Consider the following 12,831-nt stretch of genomic DNA (forward strand, 5'->3'; position numbering starts at 1 on the left):
ATTTCATGAATCAAGCAATGCAGATTTTTGTAGTATAATACAAAAAATGGGCAAAAACTTGAACACTTCTCAAAAGATGATATATAAATGGCCAATAATAACTTCAATTTTCATATGTAAAGCAGGCGATACAAAGTGAAAACTCAATCTCAATAAAAAATTATATAACAAAATTATAGCTGGATATCTAATTAAAACTGTAGACTCAAGGATAAAAATACTAAAATTATTCACAGAAAAGATAATTACCGGGCCTCCCCGGTGGCGCAGCGGTTGAGCGCTGGCTTGCGAAGCTGCCCGCGGCCTCTGCGGCGCCGGTTCGATCCCCGGTTGCTCCCCGGCCACCGGAGAAGGGTCCCACATGGCGCGCAGACCTCTCCTGCCGCCCGCTGCTCCCCTCAGCAGTGTACTTCGGTCCTTCTGCCTGCTCTGCTCCCCGCTCTGGCTCTGGTGAATTCTCTCACCCTCCCGCGCTTCTGACTGTACCCAGTGCATGTATAAACAAAACAAACAAACAAACAAACAAATAAAACATGCCTCTATAAAAAAAATAAAATAAAAAAATAAAAAAAAAGATAATTACCTTGAAAGAATAATAAGACAAATGGTGATGAAAATGTTGTATTTTGTTGTTCTTTATTTATAACCAACCATTTTTCTGCATTAAAAAAATTATTCTAATTTGGGGGGGTTACATTTTTTTACTACTCCACATATGCAGATGTTTTACTCAACCTCCACCAAATCACTTTTGCAATACCCTATCTGCTTCCCTCCTCTGTACCTGCCTCCTTTCTTGCCTCTTTATTGCCCCCCTTTTTCCTGCATCTTTATTGACATGCTTATGATCAGTTCCAGGTGTCTTGTCCATTCATGTTTTGCAATTTTAAAGGTATTTTTATGCTGGTATTTTAAATTTACTATTCTAATTGTACAAATAATGCACAAATGCAGTGTTATGAAAGTATTGTAATTTTAGCTCAAGCTGAAGTTCCTTTTGGTCGTTAGTCTTAATGGAATTTTGCTTAATTCTAGCCCTTACCAGAGGTTCTACTGTTCATCAGTTTGGTATATGACCCTGTGAATGTGTGTGTGTCTGTGTGTGGTAGTGAAATTGTGTTATACCATTGTTCTGTAGCTTGTTCTTTTTGCTAAGTTTGTCTTGGATCTCTTTTATGTCAGTACAGATACATTCTGTTTAGTTTCTGCCTAGAGCTTCCTAGTACCCACGTTTCATTGTTTATTTAACTATTTCCCTATTGAAGAACACTGAGTTGCTTTCAGTTGCAAACAATGCTTCACTCAACATCCTTTTCATGTACAAGTCCTCCCTAATGTAGATAAACAAGAAGTGGAATTTCTAGGTGACAGAAAGGGAATGTGCTTTTATTTTAATGGGTATTACCCTGCCTTCTAAGATAGTTCTTCCATCTCAACTACCAGCAATATATAAAAGTACCTATTTCTCTACACACTAATCAACAGTTGTCATTATCAAACTCTCTTAAGTTTTTTCCTAATTAATTTTTAAATGATACTGTGGTGTTAATATTTATCAGATTAATGGTGAAGGTGAACATTTTTCATGTTTATTGACTATTTGTCTTTTTACCTTCTGTAAATTGCTTATTCCCACCTTTTGCCCATTTTCATATTCGGATATTTTGTCAATTTCTTGATAAGTCTTGTTTAGTTATCTTTGCTGATATATAAAAAATATGCAAGATACATATCTGAATTCTTTATATAACAACAGTCCTTTGTCTTCTTTGTTGCATGTGTTTTTCCACATTTGTGGAAAACAAACATAGCGCTGTGCTCAATCACCTGCGCCACCGGGGAGGCCCATAAATCAATTATTCTAACAAAATTTGTTAAATAATCTTTTAATTTAACCATTTATTTTCAATGCCTTCTTTTGTATGTTAAATTCTTAATACATGCTAGCATAATCTTTTGAGGATAACTCTTTGATGTCAGTAGTTGCTCCTATATATAAAGAATATACTTTAATCATATTTAATATGTATTCCTCAACTTATTTTCTAGGACAGCACCTATGTTTTTCATGCAAGGTGTCTGGTACAGATGTGAAGCGTTGCTCTGTTGGTGCTTGTGGGAAATTTTATCATGAAGCCTGTGTCCGCAAATTCCCCACTGCCATCTTCGAATCAAAAGGATTCCGCTGTCCCCAGCACTGCTGCTCTGCCTGCTCTATGGAGAAAGATATCCACAAAGCAAGTAAAGGTAAAACAGGGCTAAAGAAGGGGACAATGCTTTTTGCTGTTGTTGTTTTAAGTGCAGTGGTAAATAATTTATTACCTACACTATTATAAGAAACAATGGCATTCTCCCTCTGTTTATCTATAGTTATAACAGCTCACCCACAATCAGTAGCAGAATAAGTGAAGATTAGGTTCTCATTCATTCAGACCATGAGAAGAAAGTTACGTATGTTCAAAATTATCCTTGAAAATTTCTTTAACATGGTTCATAGAATGACAACCATCTCTTCAGCATTGGAACAGACCTGAGTGATCTCTAGGTGGTTATTGCACTTAGGGGGCACATAGCATAGGAATGACAACCAAACAATGAAGAAAAATGTTTGTGTCTTTAACCAGCATCAAATGGGAATTCAAAGAACCCAGCTCCAAAAATCTCATTTAAATTCAGAGCTGCTGTCCTGTTACATACATTCCTTTTTGACTTGTGTTTAAATAGGTCGCATGATGAGATGTTTGAGATGTCCAGTAGCCTATCACTCTGGAGATGCTTGCATTGCTGCAGGAAGCATATTTGTATCCTCCTACATTCTCATCTGTAGTAATCATTCCAAACGGAGCAGCAATTCTTCCTCTGCTGTAAATGTAGGCTTTTGTTTCGTTTGTGCAAGAGGTGAGTGGAAGTTCTTTCTGTTTCTTTCTGAGTTCATTGACACATATTTCCCCATTAAAACAGATTTTAAGTATTATCCTTGAGAGAGATTTATACTTCCAGTAACTAATCCCTTTTATAACATTAGATATCCAAATTGTTAGAATGTTAATTTTTCCATTTATTAAGTTGAAATCCGCATTTTAAAAAATAACTTAGATTATAGATAAGTTCTTAGTGTTCCTGTTGGCGCATCAGAAGATTATTTCCTTCTGCTCACAGTTCTTCCATTCAAATTAGACTCTTCCTATGTTATATCCTTTAATCCATTATCTTCAACTTGCTGATATTTCATTTGGAAGGCAAGCACATTTATTTTTCACTTGTTTACGTTGTATTTTATCATGTTTTGGTCTGGCATTGAAGAAGGTCTAATGGGATACAGCCAAGGGAACATATGTGATAGTGTTAGTTAAGAGCCAGCAATAGAGACTTCCTTATTTGCCAGCTGTTGATATTTAAATATGCCAAGAGACTGATCAACTAAAAACAATATTGTATCCCTGAGGGGGTCAGTGAACTAGAGTTTGTGATAAACAGAAAATAGAACTTCTTAAGTTGAATACAGAGCGTCCAATTTTATCTCAGCTGTACTATAATGAAACAATTTTTAGTAGTTAGTAAGCAATTTAGAAACCAAATTATATCCCCAAATGCAGTTTGTTCTTTCTAATGTAAACACTAAGTTTTCTAAACTTCGCTTAAAGTAAAATATCTGAAAGGATTCTATGGCTTGTCCAACCTGTTGATTATATTAGGCTATACTGAAGATGAAGATGGTTTGATTTTGGTTTTGGTTTTTCTTTAGGAGACAGTCTTATTTTGGTGAAAGTACTATAAAGTGTTTTAAAATAGAATTTAGGTGGATCTTCAGTTGTTGTGCTTTTGTATCTTTCATTTAAAAAGTTAATAACCTGAGAAAGTAGGCAATAAAAGATTAAATAAATAGTAGTCCTTTTTGTAGCAGCTACTGAGTCCATTGTATATTACGGCTTTCAGTATGCCAGGGTTTTATAAGCAGCAGGGCTGTCTGCCATTAAGGAAGCATTGTGGTGGATTTGTTTTTGCTTATTTGTTTGCTTGTTTTTGTTTTATTTTTATAAGAGCAATTACATTTGTAACCAGCTCTGAAGCCTGATTAGTACATAAAGGAATCATCTGAAATGTTTGATACTAACATTGTAACAGGTGGTAGAAAGTATTGAAATAGTGAAAAGCAATTAAAAAGTCACCAGTTGTGTCTTTCTGTGTGCCCATCCCTAAAAACAAAGATAGGATGGAGATATTGAATTATCTTTTGAGTGGCTAGCTTTAGAGAATTTTAAACAGAAAAGCATGTCAATGATAAAATCTCTATCACTATAAATCTTTTATTCTGCTATTATGAGCACATACTTTTATTAGCTCTGTGTGTATGTGTATTTGTGTGTGTGTGTGTATATAATTGAACCAACATTTTAAATATCAAGTTTATAACTATCGTGCTGCCTTGTTTTAGAATATATTCTGAATTAAGTACCATCAGTATATTAACCAGTGTTTTCTCTTACTCTGTTTCATTTAAAAATTTGGAGGCCTTTAAAATGGACATTTTCAATTTAAGATAGGTGGTAAATATCCCATTTTCAAGAACCCTAGTCTCTTACAGTCTCTTTTAAACCTTGATTATAAACTTGAGATAATGTAAATAGAGGGGGAGCATTCATGTTTTAATAGCAGAATTTGTATATGCATTTATCAATTTGGCAGCTATTCTGAAGGAGTTACTGTATTTAAATGCCTATTTAAGCAAGATTATTTAATTCTCAAACATTTTAACTGTGAAACTGTGCAGTAAACAGAACCTTTTGTTTTTCTTTGCAGCATTTTACAGAAATTTATTCTAAATAGATCAGATGTTGAGATTTGAGAAGGCTTATTTAAATCAAAGTTTTTCAAAAGTAAATATGTGTTCATTAATCGGTATTTATAGAGATTTTCATTTTAAAAGAGCCCTGATTGTAATAAATCCACACACAAAAATGTATATTTTAATCATTTATGCTTTGATATTAGAAAAGTTAGCTTGTTTTGCTTTTCTTTCTTTGCCTCATAGAGAATTTTTTCCTCCTTGGAGGGGATTTTTTATTGCTGCTAGTTGTTTTAAATCATTAAGGTAATTATTAAGGACTGACATATCTAGAAATATTTATAGAAATGTTTCAAGGTTCTGGCCTCCAAGGTGGTAGAGGAGTTAAAGTTTCAGCACTATCAAGCTCTCAGCAGCCATTGTGCCATGAGTTTGATCACTAGCCAGTAGCTACCCACATGGCACAGCAGACCTCTCCTGTCTTGCTGTCTGCTCCCCTCAGCAGTTTATTTCAGTAGATATGTCTATTCTGCTCCTTGCTCTGTCTCTGATGAATCCTCTCTCTCCCCCAACCCGCCACCACTGCCTCTGGACTATACCCCAGTTAGTGTATGCATAAATAAATAAATCTTAAAAAAATGCTTTAAGGTTTAGAGGAACATTACTCCTCTCTGCCCCACCTCCCACCATGGAAATGTTCAGTCATATTTCAGTTTTATATATATTCTTTACATTTCTCTTCAACTGAAGGGTGGTATGAAATGAAAGTTATATAATATTCTGTGCTTTTCTTTGTAATGGTAATTTAAAATGAAGATGGTAGATTAAGGTTTTCTTTTACATTTTAATAATAATAGCAATTTATTTTGTATCTGCAAATCAAACTCTGCTGGACATATCTGAATGAATTGCCACAATTGCTTTGTTATTTCTCCATTTTATATGAACAAGAACACTAAAGCCCAGATTAATTAATTTACTCGGGGTTACACAAGGAATTTACTCGGGGTTACACAGGTACCAACATTTGTACCTGATCTTTCCTCTTTCAAAGCCCTTGTTTTATATAATTCCTCTTCTTCTCTCTATTAAATCTATAAAATTTATTTAACTTTATAGCACCTTTTAAGATTCTTATGTTACCATAAGCAGTTTCAAGTTCTATTTTATCATATGTGTGAGAGAGATTTCTTGACAGCATCCACAGAAAAAAGTAAATAACCCCATTAAAAATGAAACTCATCCCTCTTATCAAAATGATCTCTGTAAAACTGCTGTTATAATTTGTATTGTAAACTCCTAGATCATGCTAAACTGACCAGTATCCACATAGAGAATTTTTCCCTGGTCTCACAGTTCCCCTAGGTTTAGCAGGGGCCTGTAGCTATATATACTATAAATTCGATGAGGAGAAGAGTTGTGAAGAGAAATGGGTGTCACATGTGTATTAGAGCAGATCTTGTGTTTTCCTCCAAATAGTATAATTATTGTACTGATAAATCAGAAAAGATTGCTTTTATAAGCCCTTAAGATGTCAATCACTTTATATCTGGCAGGGAAGATTTTTAAATGGTTTGTATTGCCTCAGTAGAGTTCAACAAATTATGTTTCCTCTAGACTCATGTATCACATTAATAGAGAAAAGCTTCATTATTTGGCAGAGCAAGCTAGAATTTGAGTATAAAGGTATGAATAAAGAAGAGGAGAGACTTAATTCTGCCTTTATGATACTTGATACATTGAAGGTAGATCAGGGTCTGTCTCTACTGTGTTATGTAAGTAATTCTTATTTCTAGTAAAAAAATGGTGTATCATTTAGTTCACTGGATTGTCATCACAGCACTTCTAAATATTAAGGAATGTAGGTTTGTTTTCCATAGGTTGTTTTCAGTATGATCTCAGATGCAGTTTACATCTTCAAATTACTTTGGAGTTTTCTTCTATGGCATATAGATTTCTATATAGGGATAAAACAAGAGTAGTTTAAACTCCCTTTAATAACTATAGAAGGCCTTTTCTGTCAGGTCTTTCCTTTTCTTCATACTCTCTTTTTTCCCCTCAACTTTAAGCACAGCTACATAATAGGTGTCGGTTTATTTTTTCCTCATGGAATCATGGGTAGTTTCATTGCAGCTCATCTCTTTCTGTTTGTTTCGTATAGGGCTGATAGTTCAGGACCATTCAGACCCCATGTTCAGTTCATATGCCTATAAGTCCCACTACCTACTGAATGAATCAAATCGTGCAGAGTTGATGAAATTACCTATGATTCCTTCTTCGTCAGCTTCCAAAAAGAAATGTGAGAAAGGTAATAATCAAAATAGTTTATCTCTTGCTTTTATTTTTGCATTTCCTATTTTTCTCTCTTTCAACAAAGGGGGGCAAATGTATGCCTGTCAAACACCATCTGTTATTTTTGGTAAATTCTACCTTGGTGGTTGTGACTTTGTCTTCATATGGCTGCAAAATTATTTAAAAGGGCTTAAAATAATTCCATTATTACAAAATTTTACTCCTCTCCTTGAATAAATTTTCACAGAAGAACATTATGAGGACACTCATTCTTTTGCCTGATGTAGAACTGCTTTTCATGTTAGGATAGCATAGATGTGATGTTATTTTTTACTTTCAACTAAATAACAAGAAGATTATTAAATAGAAGGAAACCAAGATACTGATATTTAACATTTTGATTTTAGGCACATTCTTTTTGTTTTGTAAAGTTTTATTACAAATATATAAAAACTAGTTGCTCTTCTCTCCAGAGACATTGGTGGGCAACTAGGGCAGATATCCCCAAATAATGGATATTGAAAGGCAGTCTGATGTATGTGTATATATATTTACACACACATAATTTAATCTATGAAGAAAATCTTGTGTTTAGCTTTATATAACCTACTTGCAATAAAAGAGAGAAATGGTTTAACAATAATGTATCAACTGGGGAGTTATGCCAGAATGTAAAATAAATAACCTGGAAGGTGAAGGCTTTTTCTTGTATATATTCCTGTTATGGATCTAGGCCACAGAGTCAGAATCCTTACAGAAAAATTAATTCATACCTAATATTTTAAGGATATTTGAAATGGGCTTTTTATTCTAGTCTTTGTTGCCTGCTTGGTTTATCTTTGCTCTCTATCAAACATCTGAGTGGCAACCCATTACTAAAAGAAAGTATAACTAAGCAAGTTGATTAGCACCTGTCAAGAAGTAGGCTAAAAGAGAGTATTGGCATTTTTGTTTGCTTTCCATTAAAGTCAGTATGTCACCTTGCTGGTGGTACACTACTTCCAAAACAAAGACGGACATAAGTCTGACTAACTCCATAATGCAATGAAATTAGACTACCCAAGGCATTTTAAGAAATACCTTATTTTGCTGCTAGCATCTTTATAAAATTAGATTAATTCAGTTGTTGACTACTTCGTTTTCAGTACTGAGTATTGACCTTGACGTGAACTGAAATTATTTTGAGCCCTCTATTTGCTTAGCTGAACCATATCTTCTCTTGCATCCTAAAGCAGTGTTCTTGCATAGCACCAAGGTGGATTATTCATATTTTTATTTTTCTATTTCCCTTGTGTATTTTTTGTCAAAAAATCGTGATGATTTTCACTTATGATTCTGGGTCTGTATTTCCTCTGAAATAAGACTTAAAATTAAAAACTATTCCGTAATGGCAAAGTGGCCAGCCTGACTTTTCCACATCAGCTCTAATAATCCCATGTCCCTTAAAGCTGTTTGCAAAGCTCTCCTTATTGGCCACTCCTTCCTGATGGAAAAATTAATTATCTCATTTTACTTAAAACAGAAAAGTTCCCCACCTAGGAGAAGAGCACTCAGGCAGCTAATTTCTAGACTGGAGAATTGGAACAGTTAATCCATATTGAGATCTGTAGACAAAAAGAAATAATACTAATGATTGAAGTAAAAACTTTTAAGCAGAGGAAATATAGTAATTTAACTCATCACTGATTTGTGTATGGATTTTCTTTTTGTTTTTATGTTAATCAGTTAGATGTTTGAAAGTCTACAGAAAGTCTGGAAAATTGATAGCAAATCCTCAAAAGGTTGGAACATGTGATTTGATAAAGTTATATAAAGGACTCAACCTTTTGTGTATGAGGCATTAATTTTCAGAACACTTGTGGATTATAGATCTGATTTTCCAATGGAAAGATGAATTTTTTCTTTGCAGTAACTGTCTTTATTTTATCTCATCTTCAGTGGTTACATCTTTCTCCATTACTTGTTGAAATACCTGTTAGAAATACCTAATATCCCCCATTTAAAAATATTATTTTGTTTGCTGCACATGTTTTGTTCTTAATCCAAAGATCATTTTGTGTATTTAAAAGAAGAAGATTTTGCTAGGGATCTTGGAAGGATCTCCTTGTGTGTGGTACTTCATTCTATACTTATAATTACTTAGTTTTATGCTATAAAGCAGTGGTTCTCAATATGAAGTCAGAAAAGACTTATATAAACAAAATTTTTGAACTGTTTAATATCAGAAAATCTAGGAGAATCACACATTTGTACAAAATTAGGCTGCATGTGTATTTTTTATATTTGGCTACAATTTTAACCATTTAATGTGATAATACTAGTTATTGGGATCATAAGCTCTGATTGGCAGTTATATTTTTCTTTGATATAAACAAGAGAAACTAATCTGTTATTTTTAAAATGCAGGGATTTTGGTTTGCAGGTGTTTTTTTTTGGTTGATAAAATATTTGAAAACATAGGTCCATAAAGTTGATAAAATATTCAAAAATATACAGGTTCATAATGAATGGAAAGGGAACCCTTGGTGATGAAAAGTTTCAAACCACTGCTGTATAGCTTATTTGACTTTATCTTCACTGAAAAGGTACTGATAATATAATGACCAACTTGACAAAGTACAATCCTTTTGCTTTTTTGTATTTTATCGGAAGAAAAAACGTGCTGATCAACCTATTGGCTATATTTTCATTCTTGCTAATTTTGTTATAAAGGGATTTAGTTAACTGTGGCACTGGATTAAAATACAAAGATGACTATTGCTTGCTTTCTTTGTTCTCAAGGAGCAAAGAAAATAAGTTGCTACATATTTATTTGAAAAATCTGCTCTCAAGTCTACTCAGTCTAAAGATTTTTATGCATCTATTTTGTCATGTTAAAGTTTCAGCTGCCCAGATTTTAGAGTGGTAAAGAATACACTAATATTTTGGTGCAACTCCAAAACTTGAAATAACTTAATCTGTTCAATTTGCTTTCTATTTTAATCCATCACTATAGCTATGACTCAATCCCTTTGTTATTTCCCCCCAGTTTGAATCAAATTTAATGCACTACAAAGATAACTTTGTCCTTTTTTTTTTTTCTCCTCTCTTTCTTCTATTCTCAGTTATTAAGACTGTTTATTTGTTTCAAGGTGGAAGACTGCTCTGCTGTGAATCGTGCCCAGCTTCCTTCCACCCGGAATGCCTGAGCATAGAAATGCCAGAAGGCTGCTGGAATTGTAATGACTGTAAAGCTGGCAAGAAACTACATTACAAGCAGATTGTTTGGGTCAAATTGGGAAATTACAGGCAAGTTTTTCCAAGGGCAAAGAGGAAGTATTCAGTCACTGATCACACATAGGCTCATAATCTTTATACCAAGTGGGTAGAAGATAGGTAGAACAGCACAGAACTCCGTCCTTAAATAAAAGAAATGTTATAAGTGTAGGTTTTGGAGGATTGGGAAGGTTATGTTGCTAATTTTTTTTTTCCTTTGGATTGGTTATTTTTTTTTCTCTGAAAGTTATTTTATACTGATTAACAATAGACAATTAGATTCTGGAATAAAGGGTATTATGTGGATAGTGAGGAATGTTTTCTTGTGTCCTAATTGGATTTTTATTCATTTTTTTATTTCAAATAAAATCGAGAGTTTATATCCTGGCTAAAATAGCTCTTCCATTTTAGTTCTAGCTAGAAGCTTTAAGCTGTATGCAAAGAGAGTGCTTTTAGAATTTATAAAGAGATTAATTTATTATATCAAGAGCCTTTTGTTCTTAAGGGACTAAAGTAAGAAGTATGTAGGATTGCTATTATTTGAATAAAATTTCCTCCTGTAAGAAGCTTTCTTTTAGTAAGTCTTCACTGAAGGAGTAGCAGTATATTTGAAAATTTCTATGCTCCATGTTTTGGGACTGTTTATCATTTTACTAAGAAAATAGATACAATTCAAGAGAGCACAACAAAAATAAGGGGGTTGCAATTGTATGGGGAATATAAAAATAAAATTTATTATTAAAAAAAAAAGAGCACAACAGAGGTTTTTTTTTTTTTTTTCCCAGTTAGAATCCTAAGTAAAATGTCTTTCTAGAGAATTTCCAACGTACTGTAATTTTTTTTAATATATGATTTTTTTTTTAAGATTGATTTATTTATATAAGAACTGGGGGTCAGAGGCCTGGGAGGGTGAGAGAATTTACAATAGACAGAGCAGGGATCAGAACAGGCAGACAGACCAAAGACACTGCCGAGGGGAGCAGCAGGCAAGGCAAGAGAGGTCTGCCACTCCATGAGGGTTTCTCTCTGGCCATGCGGGAATCGAACCTGCACTACAGAGGCTGCGGACAGCTTCATAGCATGGCGCTCAATCCTCTGCGCCACAAGGGAGGCACACATGCTTTAATTTTTTTCAGTAAGTGCTCTGCCATGGTCTCAGGTTGAATTATGCTGCTTGCCTATGTGTTTAACTTCAAAGCTTCATTTACAGCTGAGATTGGGGCAATAGGGGATTGAGAAGCCACTACCACCCAGCACTGTTTTTGTGTGTGTGTTTGTTTTATAACATATTCCAGTAAACCTCCAAGTTCTGAGAAATAAAACTGACAGTTTGAATACCTAAACAGTTTTATACTGTATGGCAAAAGAGATCATAAAGTTTTAAAAGGCAAATGTCAAACCAGGGGAAAGTGTTTGCTCTTCTACTTCCAATAAGAAAAGATTAAATAAATACCTTACTTAGAAAAATGGGCAAAGATGAGAGAGAGCCAGTTCGTAAAAAGAATAGCAAATAGAAAATGAACATACGAAAAATACTCAGCTTCATAAAAAGTAAATGTACATTAAAAACAGAGGTTTTTATGTTTTCAGTTAACAGATTAGCAAAGATCAGAAAGAGTAATAATTTCGTGATGAGGGCTAGCATGAAGAAACAAGTGCTACCTTTAAGGCAGTCTGACATCATGTATCAGAATTATAACTGTGTGTACCCTTTGACTTTAAGGAATTTAAGAGGGGAAAAATTGGACTTGCAAGCAAAAATGCAGTTCTAGGGATGTCTACTGCAGTATTATTTCTAACTGCAAATTTGAAATAACTCAAATGCTCAGTCATTGGGGGATCTGTCAAATAAATTATAGTGTATTCATATTGTAAAACACCTTAAAGCCAATAAAAGGCTAATGCAGATCTATGTAGTAATGTTACAGGGCAACCCCAACATGAAATGGGTTGCCTGGGGGCCTCCCTGGTGGTGCAGGGGTTAAAGACTCAGTTCTATCACGCTGTTGCCGGCCACCGCAGCATGAGTTTGATCTCAGGCCAGGGAGCTACCCACATGGTGCAGCAGATCTCTCCTGTCTCACCTGCTGTTCCGTCAACAGTATACTTCAGTAGATCCACCTGTTTTGCTCCCAACTCTGTCTCTGATGAATCCTTTCACCCTCTGCATGTCTGGCCTGCACCCCAGCTCATCTATGCAAAATAAATAAAAAAAATCTTAAAAAAAAAAAACAAACAAGAAAGGGGTGCCTGACTGTGGGTCCTCACCCATGTGCTTAAAAGGGACTTATGAGACTCAACTGCAGGCATACACAAAAGGTTAATAAAGGGTTAATTTACAAAAAAGGGAAATGCAGAAATGAATAACTCAGGGAGAACAAGAGAGATAAATTCATGAATGCATCCTACCAGTTCCACTGAGCTGGAATCCCATTAGCATGCTGAGAGCTGGTGAAAAACCAAGAGACCACCACAAGGCCCACATGTCTGGTTATATA

General features: G+C 34.5%; 1 protein-coding gene across 1 annotated transcript in view; it reads left to right on the plus strand.

Annotated features, from left to right (window-relative positions):
- The window catches only part of NSD3 (nuclear receptor binding SET domain protein 3), a gene marked incomplete at its 3' end in the record, with an annotated part of 66,633 nt that overhangs the window by 34,794 nt on the left and 19,008 nt on the right, over positions 1-12,831 (plus strand). The window contains exons 12-15 of the mRNA XM_084232837.1: positions 2,050-2,247; positions 2,725-2,898; positions 6,948-7,094; positions 10,210-10,366. Of these exons, the coding sequence (XP_084088963.1) occupies positions 2,050-2,247; positions 2,725-2,898; positions 6,948-7,094; positions 10,210-10,366 (676 nt within the window). The remainder of the gene's footprint in view (positions 1-2,049; positions 2,248-2,724; positions 2,899-6,947; positions 7,095-10,209; positions 10,367-12,831) is intronic.

Source organism: Talpa europaea, assembly GCF_964194135.1.
Source record: "Talpa europaea genome assembly, chromosome: 4".
Lineage (NCBI taxonomy): Eukaryota > Metazoa > Chordata > Mammalia > Eulipotyphla > Talpidae > Talpa > Talpa europaea.